At 45.6% G+C, this 14,502-nt stretch overlaps 1 protein-coding gene across 1 annotated transcript in view; it reads left to right on the forward strand.

Annotated features, from left to right (window-relative positions):
• The window catches only part of DDX60 (DExD/H-box helicase 60), a 47,531-nt gene that overhangs the window by 13,555 nt on the left and 19,474 nt on the right, over window positions 1-14,502 (forward strand). The window contains 3 exon segments of the mRNA XM_069573749.1: window positions 958-1,077; window positions 1,991-2,101; window positions 7,037-7,150. Coding sequence (XP_069429850.1) covers window positions 958-1,077; window positions 1,991-2,101; window positions 7,037-7,150 — 345 coding nt within the window.

Below are 14,502 nucleotides of genomic sequence, written 5' to 3' on the forward strand. Positions count from 1 at the left end.
AATTGTTCACTTTCTAGTATCTTTATGCTGTTTTAAAGTTTACATTTTAATCTAGGTGAAACTTTCTAGGGGCATAAAGTATGAAGTAGAGAGATATATGTGGGTTTGCACATACTCACTGGCCGCCACCTGCCTGGTCTGGGGTGAGGATTGCCTGTACCCGCACAGATAGAGGTCTGGAGGCCACCCCCAAATATGAGGACCACATGACCACCCCAGTGCCCGCCTCGGCCATTCTCCTACGTAGACTCATGACTTCTCTGCAAGCCCTGATCGCCCAGGGAGCAGCTGTTGTTTCTCATGTGTGTCAACACTTTCCGTTTTTCTCTCTGATGAAGCCATTTTTCCCATTTTACTTTACACTGAGGCTATGACCAAGGTTCAGGCGTAGTCACGCAGCTGGTAGACAGCCTGTGGGTCAGTGTATGAGGGCAGATGGGGGGAGGAAGAGGTGATGCCACCCCCGCCCCCGCCCCAGCAGCGCGTGCTTTCAGACAGAGCCTGTTCTTCTCCGGGTTTTTCCCGGTGCTCTGTCGCATGATTCAGTTCAGTCTCTCAGTCATGTCTGACTCTTTGCAACCTCACGGACTACAGCACATCAGGCTTCCCTGTCTATCACCAATTCCTGGAGCTTGCTCAAACTCAGGTCCATTCAGTCAGTGATATCCAACCATTTGACCCTGTGTCGTCCCCTTTTCCTCCTGCCCTCAATCTTTCCCAGCATCTGGGTCTTTTTCAATGAGTCAGTTCTTCTCATCAGGTGGCCAAAGTGTTGGAGTTCCAGCTTCAGCATCAGTTTTTCCAGTGAACATTAGGACTGATTTCCTTTAGGATGGACTGGTTTGATCTCTTTGCAGTCCAAGGGACTCTCAAGAGTCTTCTCCAACACCATAGTTCAAAAACATCAATTCTTCAAATCTATCACATGATAAACGAATCTCTTTATTTGTCAATCAGGCCCTTCTCAATTAAGTGGCAGCAACCATTGAGAATTGTTTTAACAAAAATCTGCCAAATGGGGAAAGTCTGCGTGGTGTTTTCACCTGGGACTATTGTCATGATGCCCTGAACTCTCAGGTAGGGTGCACACTAACTAATGCATTGGTTACTGACGTACATAATAGCACTTAGGAGTCTGTCTCAGTAGAACTGTGGTACCTCCCCAGGGTCTTGTACAAGTAATTTTCTTGAATTTACAAAAGGCATCATCTGGTTTATAAGTGGATTAAAAATGATCTGAAAAAACCCCATAGTGTAAAAAGTAAAAGCTCTGATTTCCATTCAGAATAACTGTTTCTTGATATTTCTCAATGAGAAGGATGCTTGTCATGGTTTCAAATGTTATATTTATGGATGGACTTCTGGTGTTAAGTAAATCAAACAGTTTTCCTCCTTACTGAACTCACAGAAAATGGTTAAAGCTAAACAAACATCCTATCCCAAGTTCCATCATTGTTGATTTCTTCTTTTTAAGATTTTTTTTTTTTGATGTGGACCATTTTTAAAGTCTTTATTGAATTTGTTGCAATATTGCTTCGGTTTTATATTTTGTTTTTTGGCTGTGAGGCATACAGGATCTTAGATCCCTCACCAGGGATCAAACTCACGCCGCCTGCATTGGAAGGTGAAGTCTTAACCACTAGACCACCAGGGAAGTTACCCCATCATTGTTAATTTTTAATAAACATTCTTCAACCTAAACTGAACCTCAGGGTCAGATTTTGAAGAAATAAATCTGTGACAATTAACTCCTTCTATTGTTATTACCTTGATTGCTCATAAATAAGAATTTAAACTTCAAATCTGATATTTTACCATTTAGACCTAAAAAGATTGCAGGTTCACAGTATTCAGAAAAAATACATTGCATCTGTAGTGAAAAGTTCTCTGAAACAGGATCGTATTCTAGCTATTAGCAGCTCCATTTAGGAGTTTTAACTCTCTCTTTTATATTCTTAGAATCACATCTGTATGTGACAAGCGCTCAAAGTGTTCTTATTTGTGGGTGCTCATCACAGTGCCTGCCTGCTTTGAAATTCTGCTGCTGGCTCCGTACCACCAGGTGTGGGTGACAAGGATCAGATACGTCATATTTGATGAGGTAGGCTTGGGCTTGTTCCTCTGGGCTGGTTTCCTGGTTGAGTCAGTGCTACACTGAAGATGTTTGCTGCTTCAGGGCGTTGTCGTCTGTGTGGAGTTTCTGTTGGGTGGCGGGGGACACCGGCTTCTCCATGAACCACCGTTTTCCTGTTCTGGCTTAGGACCGGGTATCTGTGTCTGTGGGCTTCTGGAAGGCAGAGGAGCTGTCTGTGGTGACCACAGTTTCGGGGGAGCAGAATCACCAGGACATAGGTGTTCCTGGGCAGAGATTCCAAAATCCAGTCTTTGATCCCTAAAGCAAAGAATAAGGCCTCTGGCAAGGATGTCAGTTACATGAGTTATCTTTTCACTTGTGATTCCAGCAGGAAACCAACGATATACCCCAAACAGAACAGTGCCAGAAGAGCATTTTCCAAAGGTGTGTGTATAGGGGGGAAGGGCCCCGGGGGGGTTAGTGCAGGAATGCCGGGCAAGGAGCCCACCGTTGGTCTAAGGGGACAAGGCAATGACGCGGTCCTGGAGGCCCACAGGGAGGTTCTGTGTGTGCTGGCCGCTTGGGGAGGACAGCTGCCTTAGTGAGGGTGGCGGGGGACAGGGGCGGGCGGGCAGGGGGGCACAGCTGGCTCAGGGCAACCTGCCAGGAAGGCAGCTGGTGGCACTGAGACCTCATCCTCATTCCCTTCAGGTCTCTTGTCCAGGCTCTCATTTGTCCAAATCCGATGGACCCAGAGAACCCTGGAACCCTTTTGAAGCAGCCTCTGTGGCTCAGTTTCCCAGGGCAGAGAGAGCAGCATGGAAAATAGACATTTATAGGGCAAATGAAGGGTGCTGAGAATGTTTTTATAGCAGAGTAAGAGTATTTATTCAGAGAGGCTTACAGCATTATAGAAGAATTCTGCTCTAAGGGGCTTTTGGCTTAAAGGGGAAATGATGATAAAAGCCTGTATTTCACTTAACTCTTGTGTGAACTAGGAGCCACCAAGAAGGCTGTACTTTTGATTTGTTTGAAGCTGACTTCTTGTGTTTATTTCTGCTCAATCTGTATACATTGCATCTTGAAGGCCTCGAATATTCACATTTGCAAAACATCCAACAGCTTTGTCTTTGCACTCCAGTGCCTTGGCCTGTCAGAGAAGGCAGTGGCACCCTACTCCAGCACTCTTGTCTGGAAAATCCCATGGACGGAGGAGCCTGGAAGGCTGCGGTCCATGGGGTCGCTGAGGGTCGGACACGACTGAGGGACTTCACTTTCACGCATTGGAGAAGGAAATGGCAACCCACTCCAGTGTTCTTTCCTGGAGAATCTCAGGGACAGGGGAGCCTGGTGGGCTGCCATCTATGGGGTTGCGCAGAGTCAGACACGACTGAAGTGACTTAGCAGCAACTTAGCAGTAGCAGCCTTGAACTGTACTCTCATTTCCAAGCTCTGAAATGAAGTGACATGGGGTACCTCAGCTTCCCCAGTTTGTGTAAGGGTAAAGCTGGAGGTCTTTGGAGACTGATGGCTCTTCTGGCAGAGTCAGGAAAGAGTGCCATGTGTAAGGCTGTAAGGCCACCACTCAGCTGAGTGGTGTGTTATCTGACTGTGTGTGGTCAGTCTCTCAGTCATGTCTGACTCTTTGCCACTCAGTGGACTACAGCCTGCCAGGCTCCTCTGTCCATAGGATTTCTTAGGCAAGAATACTGGAGTGGGTTCCCGTGCTCTCCTCCAGGGGATTTTGCCAACCAGGGATCAAACCCGTGTCTCTTGCGCTTCCTGTACTGGCAGGTGGATTCTTCACCATTGTGCCACCTGGAAAGTCTATAATAAATAGCATTCTCCAGGGAAGAATACTGGCGTCGGTAGCCATTCCCTTTTCCAGGGGATCTTCCTGACTCTGGGATTGAACTCGGGTCTCTTGTGCCTCCTGCATTGCAGGCAGGTTCTTCACCATCTGAGCCTCCAAACCAAATGGGCAAGGGAATTTTTAAAAATTATCTAATAACTGTGATAGTAAGCCCTTTCCAGTTGATTGCCAGGTGTCAGTGCAATCTGTTTAAAGGAAACCACTGTGAGATGAAGTATTTCCTGCCATATCATAGACAAAGGTGTCACAGCCTTCAGCTATTTTGGCCCTCCAAATGTGACTTTCTGAGCCCCGAGGGCACCCGGGAAGAACAGTGCGTGCCATCTGGCAGCCTTGGAGCTGCCACCACTGCCTATGGTGAACAAGGAACTAAGGACGTGAATAATCAAATCACAGGACAGTGGCCCCAGATAGCTGAGATGCGTAAGAAAGGGGTGATTTCAGGGAGCCCAGACTCTTGCATCTTCCCACACACAGAAAAGTGCAATTCCTTAATGAGATATCTCGTCTTCCCTCAGTTCAGTGACTCGATCATGTTTGACTCTTTGCGACCCCATGGACGCACGTGTTCCCTAATTAGCAATAATCTTTTGATTTTCAGACTACCTGGCCCCTGTTGCAAGTTTCTATATTACCTGACTTCCCACCCTCCCCTCCCCGCACTGTCTCCTCAGAGCAGTTCTCTCAGGGTCACGTGAGACACTGTCTCCTGGGCTTGAAGCCCTAAAAATTCCCACCAAATGAAACATAACTCTCAGCATGTTTAGTTTTTAACTAAAACTTGTGTCCTGTGATTTGATTATTCACATCCTTATTTCCTTGCTCACCATAGGGAGTGCTGGCAGCTCCATGGCCGACAGATAGCAGGTATTGTTGTTCCTGGGCGTCCTCAGGGCTCAGAAAGTCACATTTGGAGGGCAAAAAATAGATGAAAACTTATATTTTATAAGTTGACACCACTTCTGAGAATCTTCCCTAAATCTAGTTCCATTTGCTTTATCGGGTCAAAGGACATTCGTGAATTCAGCAAGTATAGAAGCAGTGTCTCCACAGCGCCAGGCACTGTGGGTGGGGGAATGCACAGGTGTGAGCCACAGACTCACTGGGCCGAAGGGGTCAGACAGCTGAGCACACGTGTGCCTGTGGCAGCCCACTTCCCGGCATATGGTGGCGAGAAGGGCCAGCCTGTCTGACTGATGATGGCAGGTGGGGGATGGGCGCAGCCTGAGGACAGCTCTGCAGTGCTGGTGGGAAGAGTCTTCCAGTGGGTGACACTGAGCTGAATTCTGCAAGTCCCAAAGCGGGTCAGAGCATTCTAACCAGAGGGAACAGTGTATGTGGAAGCTCTGGGGTAGGAAATTTGTGGTCAGGCAACAAAGCAAAGTCCAGTGTGTATGGAGAGAAGTAAGTGCATGAAGGGAGAGGGGCTGGAACGAGGCTGGAGAGCCGGCTGGTGGGGGTGGTAACCCCCAACACAATGTTCGCCCTGTTCAGGAGTTTGTATTTTGTTCCACATGTAGGGGGAACATACTGAGAAAATGGAACTGGGGGCATGGCCTGATTGAGTTCATCCTCGAGACACGTCTATTGGCTATGACGTGAAGGGTGCAGGGGTGGGCCCAGGGGAACTGGGAGGTCAGCCGGGAGGATACTGTGGATGACCTGGGGGCCGTGGAAGTGGAGGAAATGCTTAGATTTGAAAGATATTTTGGAAAGTAAGATACAGAGGAATTATTGATGGATTGGTTGTGGGAATTAAAAGAATTAATTAGGATGTGTGTTAGGATTTTGTGTTGGCTGCATTTGTCAGTGTTTATGTAAACTTGGCATGGTTGGCAAATATGAAACCATGTATGATGGTGATTCAGGCTTCCAGGTCTTATTTTCATCTGCTGTTTTAAAATCAACTGGAAAGTTATTTAATTTATTTAATCTAAATAATCTAAACTAAAACAACAAACAAAAGCCATTCACCAGCTTCTCCCACACGCACTTCTTGCAACTACGTATGTGTTCTCTATGTATTTGAGCTTGTGTGTGTGTTTTAAGATTTCACATGTGAAATCAGTTTGTCTTTTTATGTCTGACTTATTGATTTATTTCTCTTAGCATAATGCCCTTGACATCCTCCCATGATCACAGATGGGGAGATTTCATCCTTTTTCATAGTTAAATAATATTCCATCCTGCGTATACATGCTACAGCTTCTTCATCCATGCATTCATCCTTCAGTGAACACTTAGGTTGCTTCCTATCTTGGCTGTTATACATGGTGCTGCAGTAAACATGGGGGATGCATATATCCTTTCGTTCTCTTTGGATAAATACCCAGGAGTGGAATTGCTGGATCATATGGCAGTTCTAGTTTTAGCTTATTGAGGAGCCTCTGGTACTGTTCTGAATGGTTGTAACCATCTCACCTTACCACTAACAGTGTACAAGGGCTCCTGTTTCACCATACCCTCACCAACAATGTTTTTTTAATGTGTTTACTTGGTCTCTGAGTGATGGACGTTCAGGGTGCTTTTCACCATGCTGTTGTTTATTTGTGTTTTCACCTTTGGGCTGTGCTGGGTCTTCATTGCTGCATGGGCTCTGCTCTAGTTGCGGCAAGCGGGGGCTTCTCTCTAGGTGTGGTGCCCAGGCTTCTCACTGCAGCGGCTTCTCCTGTGCAGCCCGGGCTCTGGGCTGTGAGGGCGTCATTGTGGCACGTGGGCTCAGTAGTTGCAGCTCCTGGTCTCTAGAGCACAGCCTTAACTGCTGTGGTGTGCAGGCTTAGTTGAGCCGTGGCTTGTGGGATCTTCCTGGATCAGGGATTGAACCTGTGTCTCCTGGATTGGCAGGTAGAGTCTTTACCACTGAGCCACCAGGGAAGCCTCCAGCCAACAGATTTGATTTGCGTTCTTTCTGGTGGTGGCTGTTCTGACAGGTGTGAGTGATATCGCATGTGGTTTTGATTTTCGTTTCTCAGTGGTGGGTAAAGTTGAGCATCGTTTCATGTAACTATTGGCCATCTGTTTGTTTCCTTTGGAAAGACATCTTTCAGACCTCCTGCTCAGTTTTAATGGAGCATTTTTGTCTTTAATAGGTCCACTGTCTTGGTGAGGAAATTGGAGCAGAAATCTGGGAGCATCTCCTCATCATTATCTGCTGCCCCTTCCTGGCCCTTTCCACCACCATCAGCAACCCAGAGCATCTGACTTGAGTAGGCCTGAGCTTCAGTCTAGATAGAATACTTATCTGTTTTGAATGTTTGAATGTTATCTTTTCTATATGTGTTCTGGAAATTTCCATAACCACCTGATGAATCTCTTACCTTATCTCTGAATATTCAGGGGATAAACTCACCCCTCCTGGCAGGTGCTGAGCAAGGCCACACTCTGTAAAGGAAAAGACCAAGGGTTCCTCCAGCCAGATCTTCAGTTGAGTAGGAAATTTCCCTCGTATCTCAAAAAAGGCTCACCAGAAGTGATTGATTTATTTTTCTTTGTCCTTTTGCAAAGAAATAAAATTAAAATAGCATAGTGGCTCCCCGGTGGCTCAGACAGTAAAGAATCTGTCTGCAGTGCAAGAGACCCAGTGTCGACCCCTGGGTCAGGAGGATCCCCTGGAGAAAGGATAGGCTACCCACTCCAGTATTCTTGCCCGGAGAATCCCGTGGACAGAGGAGCCTGGTGGGCTACAGTCTGTGAGGTCGCAGAGTCAGACGCTTTGATTGAGCAACAAGCGCACACACAGAAGGACGCAGTTTGCCATGGACCTTGAGACTTCTTGTGTTGTCCCAGTTTGCAGATGTTTAGAAAGATAGGGAAGCCTTATTAGCTGAAAGCCCCATATCATTTTTCCCTTGTGCTACATCCTTGCCCACTAACAACAATTTTAGCAAAGACTCAGATTTGCCAAGTGCCTTTCTAAGTACTTTGCATATGTTGATTTGTCTTAGATGGTCAACAACTCTTATGATTTATTATTTTAATTGCTGCTGTTATAGTTTTTCTGACTGCTATTATTATTTCCTTTTAAATATGAAAAACGAGGCACAGAGAGATTTTGTGATTCAACAAAGAGTCTCAGCCCATGGTAAGGAGGCTGGGATTCCATCTTAGGTCGTCTGGCTCCGGGGCCTATTCATTTATGTACAAGTTTTAAGGCACATGCAATTTTCTGTATTTTGAAGTACTTGATATTTCAGGAAGTGGGTCCATGTTCTGCATAAGTAATACGTAATTAAAATTTTAATGTGGCTGCAATCTGTAAAACGGTACTGAAAACACGCAGACAGTATGATTGAAAAAAGTATTGCTTCTACAGAAATGCCAGCTGCTGTGCCAGTTCCCACAAAAACTGCTTGCTGATGAAGGAGTCATGTAAAGTGAGACTTGGTAGGTTTGACACATCATAGGAATTTCGTCTCTTCCTTTCAAGTTATCCCATCATTATGTGTCCATTCATTGGGAAATTCTTGCTCTTCACTTCCAGTGCTCGATGAAGAGAGATTCAATGATTTAGAGACATGCATATGGTCAGTGAGCAATCATGACTTTTCCTTTGACCATTTTCACCTGTGTGCTGCGTTGACAACAGACCACGTGAGTGATGCTTCCGCCATGTGTGTTCTGAGCAACGGCTATTATTTATGTGACATTGCAGAGCTGCCTGGGTGGTCCTCATCAGAATTACAGAATCAGTACTTTAAACAGATATTTAATCTGAATTTTAAAAGTAACAAGAATAACTTCCCAGTTTTTATCTGTTCCTTAATGGTGTATGTCTCTGCAAAGCTTAAAAATGACTGAACACTTTAACCTGAAGTTTTTTGGGTTGATTTTTCTTTATTCTTAGATGTTATATTTGCCCATTTTCCTTCTTCTCAGCACCCATGTCCACCTTTTTGGACACTGTCTCTTCTCTTAGTGCAGCTACAACTTTGTGTGGACAGTGTCTCATACATGTGAGAATTCGATCACTGTGAATTAGGTTAAACAAAGAAAAGATGCTTTTCACTGATGTAGCAATCACAGTGTGATGTTTGGGTAGTAAATCAGTAAGGTGGAAGTCTTAAGGAGACCTCATTTGGGGCTCTGGGGTTTGAGTGGGGGAAGATTTCTTAATTTTCCTTTTCCATTCTATTCTGAGGATGGCCCATTAAAGCTTTGGTTGCCTCTCAAAGTGATAATTAGGCAATAGTTTTCCTTCCTTCCAAGACTGAACAAGTTAAATATACTCTAAATTCTGTTGTCAGGTGAAGCCTTGTAGTCTGACAGTTTTTAAGCCACATGCAGTTTTCTTTAGTTACAATAGTTGATGTCATAGGGAGTAGTTCCAAGTTCTGCCTGAATGATGTATCTGTATCTGAACCTAACTTAGGTAAGTAAATAGGATAATTCTGATCCTGCTGAGCCTCTGATGGCTTTCTCTTGCAAACAGCCAAAGGCACAGCTCCTTGGTCCGGCTTCTGAGGTCTTCCAGGACCCAGCCCCAAGTGCTGCTCATCCACTTGATGGATTTTACTGGACGCCCTCATGGTTTATCTGTAAACTGGAGTGTTGCACCACAGATGCACCGTACCAGCCATCTAGACCCTGTTCCTCTTGGATGGCTCTTCTCATGGGAAATCTCTTCAGAATCCTCTGTGACCTGCTTAGCTGGAGGGGGTCTTCGCTCCATGCACCTGGTCTGTATTTCCTGTTTGACAGCAGTCGTGGTTGGCTTGCTGCTGAAGTTCCTTAAGAGCTTGTCTTCTTACTGGAATAATTCCTTGAAGACAGATTTTCTGCCCTTGTGGTTTGTAACTAACTGGATTGAAATGTTTATTACATGAATATAGACACCCAGAGTGAGCACATTCTTTGGGTTCTAAAGGTTTTATGTATCTTGCCTCTTTTAACCTTCGCAACAATTGGATGGATGCCTTACTGATACTCCCGTTTGACAAGCAAGGGAGGTAGGGCGGAGAGAACCTGTACTGCCGAGGAAGGGGTGGGACTGGGGTGCGGTCTCAGATGGATGACCCCAGGGCCTGCAGCTTCATCGCTGTGTTCTGAACAGACTGGTGGACAGATGCGTGAGTGAGGGACTGAGTGAGAAGCACGTTACGGCCTTTGGGCTGTGACGCAGGAGCTTCTACAAGCAACGAAATGAGTTCAGTGCGGTAATTTTCCAATAGGGTTTCATTACGGGACTTTCTTTTTTGTGTGGCAACGGCTCCATCTACATCTAAATAAAACTGAAATGTGGGTGAAATTCCTGTGACCTAACTCACACCCCAAAACTGGAGTAGTGGTGATGACCCGCACATGGGTAACAAGCCCCCCTTCTCTGTGTCCATCTCTTCTCCTCTTCCCTTTCCACCTTGTCGCCAGGCGTCTCAGTGCAGCGTTTACACAGTCCTCCGTTCTGTGTAGATGGTTCAGGGCAGACTGTCTTTAGGTGGCAGCAAGCACAGGGATTGGGAGAACTTGGTGAGGTTGGCATCTTGCTCCAAGTGCCTGTCTGCTCTCTCAGTGGCTATTAATGGCTGGCTGGGAAGCGGATCCAGCTACTCTAACCCCACGTGACTCCTGCAAAGGTCATGCTGCTGCATGAGTCTCCTTTGCAATAGGGACCCACTTGGACGGCACTGAATGTGTATGTTGACCGTTGTGTGTGTAGCGTGTGTTCACACGGAGTGTTTCCTAAAGCATCAGTGGTGAACTGCACGGCAGCCTCCCTGAACAAGGAGACGACCCCTGATCTTGTGTAGCAGACCTCAGGTGGATGTGAGGAGGTTGGGTGGTGCGGCCACAGGAACAGAAGAGCTGTCCCCATAGGTGTCTGCTGTGGCTCTGCTCTCACATGGGGCTCTGGAAGGAAAGGCTGAGTAGCTCAAGGGCCTGCCTCCACGTGAGGCTCATTTCTGGCACAGGGTGGAGTCCAACCTTGTCACCAGCTATCTGGCTACTCGGAGACAGCTGTTTGGACAGGAGTGTCAGTCCCAACAAGTGTGGGAGGGGCTGCCCATCTTTCTGCTGCCTGTGGAACTGTGCTTCCTATCACCTGCGGGGTTGGGGACAATGCGATTTGCTGAAGCACCATCATGATGTGATGCTGTGTGCTCATAAATGAGGGAGGGTGGGAGCCTGTGGCCTTTTATCTCTCTTCCTTGTCTCCCTGGGCTGGCTCATTAGTTGTCACACAGTGAACACCAGCTGAATGGAATGGTGTGGCCCAGCTTTTGGCCACAGAGTTGTTAAATTGATTAAAAATGAAGACCTGTAAGTTGATCATTCATCAGGCACATGGACAGTCGAGGCATCGGTCACGTGCTGGGTGTTTTCCTAGGCTTGTGCCGTGTGTTGTATAGCTTAGTTCTGACGGCAAAGGCAGTACGTCTCTCCATGGTGGAAATAAGGGCATGCAGGCTTCTGTAAGAGGCTAAGAGCCCCAAGAAACTAAATGCATTCTAGTGACCAAACCAGAACAATTATATCTTAAAAATTGTGTTAGTTCTTGTATTTATTTTATTTGGGCAAGATATTGTTGTTGTTCAGTCGCCTAGTCATGTCTGACTCTTTGAGATCCACCCCGTGCACTGCAAGTTGCCACTTTTACGTGGTAATAATAAGAGAACAAATGCCAACATTTCAAAGCAAGATATTCAAATACTATTTGGCGAAAAGCAATTTTTTCTGTTCAGCAACTTCACTGCTCAGGTTGAGATGCTGAACTGTAGCCCAGGCACTCACCTACATTCTGTTGATTTTTACAGCCTCAGTCAAAGCCCGATTATTTTAATTGAAGTACGTTTGGCATAAAACCTTGTGTAAGTTTCTGGGCGCAGCATGTTGACTTGGTATGTTCGTTTTGCAGTATGAGGGCTACCTGTGTCACGTCTGAGTCCTAATCCTTTTTTTTTTTTCCGTGGTGGGACAGTTCAGATCTAGTCCCAGCATGTTTGGGCTCCCCAGCTGGCTCAGGGGTAAAGAACCTTCCTGCCAGTGCAGGTTTGATCCTGAGTCAGGAAGATCCCCTGGAGGAGGAAGTGGCAACCTACTTCAACATCCTTGCCTAGGAAATCTCATGGACAGAGAAGCCTGGTGGGCCACAGTCCATGGGGTGCAAAGAGTCAGATATGACTGAGTAACTGAGCACACACATCCTCAGCACGTTGGTGTTCATAATTCAGCTTTGTTGTCTGTAGTCACTGTGCTGGGCATTAGCTCTTCAGGTCTTACTTATCTCCTAGTTTAAAAAGTCCAAAACCTTGTGCTGAGGTGTTTGCCTTATTTGCTTTTACCGCAGTCTGTAAGGTGGCAAGAGAGATACTTGGATCCTACGTTGTAGATGAGGAACCAGCATTTAGAGGTGGAATTAGAATTAGATCTTCTGATTCAAACTTGGCTGTATTTTCCAGCCTAACAATTTTTTTCAACTGTATTATTTGAAGTGGCTTTTTTTTTAGCCCTGAGTTTCCAAACCTGAGTTTCACAACATAGTAGCTGTTTATTAAAACTCATTCCCTACTGTCAAATAACTTTGGAGAAATCTGTGTATATAGCCCCTTCTTGAAGACATAACCTTTCCAATGAGAAACCTTGAGGAAGCCTATTCATAAACCACCCCACCCCACCCCAACCTTTTCTTTTGAAAGAAATCTGCCAGCATTTCAGGGATCATAGTTTCACAGGCAGTGGATTTGTAGCAATAGTGGGTGAATCCAACAGAATTTACTGCAATACAAGCTTTTGGGGAACAGGATTTTAAAATTTATATTTTAAAATATCTGAGGAAAAATAAATGACATGGATATCCAGAGGGCTTAAAGCAGAACTGAGTCAGTACCTGGAGAGAAGTTTCCTTGAGTGTTGTGAAAGTGACCTTCAAGTGATCTTCAGTACAGTTCAGTTTAGTCGCTCAATTGTGTCCGACTCTGCGACCCCATGAATTGCAGCACGCCAGGCCTCCCTGTCCATCACCAACTCCTGGAGTTCACTCAGACTCACATCCATCGAGTCGGTGATGCCATCCAGCCATCTCATCCTCTGTCGTTCCCTTCTCCTCCTGCCTCCAATCCCTCCCAGCATCAGGGTCTTTTCCAATGAGTCAACTCTTCACATGAGGTGGCCAAAGTATTGGAGTTTCAGCTTTAGCATCAGTCCTTCCAAGTGGTCTTAGGACTTGAGAAAGTCAGACTTGCCCCTTTCAGGCTGGTGCTCAAAAGCCAGGAACCATATTTATAGTGAAATCACTTTCACTTCTGGTGCCAGGGTGGAGGCTGTGTGTTCTTGTCTGAACCGAATTTGCAGATCTTTTAGACACCCCCTCGCCTCTACGCTTATAGAGAACTGGCCCAGCTGCAAGGTCTCAGAACTTTGTATAGGAACTTTGTGGTGGGCTTTTGGGTTTTTCCCCTTTCTTAGTAAATCAGGGACACTCTTGGTTAGTACTGTTTCCATCAAGCATTTTAGATCAGGGATAGTTTCAGTGTCTGGGTTCACGATAGTGACTCTGAAGCAAAGGATAAAACTTCAGATGAAACAGAAAGAATATTAAATTTTTCCATTTTATTTTAAATGTAGATTGAAAAGTTTGGATTCCCTTCCGATCTTACCCTTTCACCTCAAGAGATGGTCCAGCTTTATGATACCTACCATGTTTGAATTCTGGAAAAGTTGTCTCAGAGCTCAGGTAAACAGTAATTTAGCAATTGTTTTTGAATTGATTTTAGTGGATGGTAACTGCCATTCACAGAGATGAGCTATCACCCTTCCTAATCGTCTGCATCTGATCTTTGAAAATCACCAGTGGATTCTTTACAAAATAAGATAGCTCCTCCTCTAACAGCCTTCCTGCTCACAGTCTGTGTTTTCCTGCAACTGGGGTGGAAAGCCCCTCAACTCTTGAGCTTGCTTCCTCTTCTGCTTTCTGGGACAGGACCACCCTTCCATCTCCCGCACTGTGTGCTGGGTCCTGGGTTTCTATTCTTGCCTTTCTCTCCTCTCATGCCCCTTCCTTCTCTCTGCCCATCTGTGTTCACCTCCTGGTTGGTTTTGCTGCACACTCTTCTGTAAGGGTTCACCATCCCATTAGGTTTACACACCAGGAACAATGGGGAGATAGTTTGTCCCCTGTTTGCAAGACACTTGTAATTCTGTTCATGAGACATATTGTTGAGAAGCACTTGGATTTTCTTGCATGATTTTACTGAATTTTGTGGCATTCCTTTTCAAGGAGTTGTGTCCAGAGGAATAAAATAAATTCATTTTATTTTGCGAATAAAATAGTCATTAGGAAGATGGATGCTAGAAAGTGTGAAGAGAGCTTAAAGGCAGAACTGACGAGCTGGGTGAAGAATGGCCACATCAACAAGGTAATGTTCACACATGTTTTGGATGAAGCATCTCTGTGTTCTTGTTTCCTTGAGTTATACTGTGCAGTCATGACTATTGTCTTGACTTTTTAATCTTCAACCTCCATTCTAGGATTTTCAGTTGAGCGTGAAGTCCAGTGGTTCTGAGATAGACCAGAGAGAAAGGACCTTGGTCCTTGACTTCTCCCCTGCCCCACCCTCCATGT

Source organism: Ovis canadensis, chromosome 2, assembly GCF_042477335.2.
Source record: "Ovis canadensis isolate MfBH-ARS-UI-01 breed Bighorn chromosome 2, ARS-UI_OviCan_v2, whole genome shotgun sequence".
Taxonomy (NCBI): Eukaryota; Metazoa; Chordata; class Mammalia; order Artiodactyla; family Bovidae; genus Ovis; species Ovis canadensis.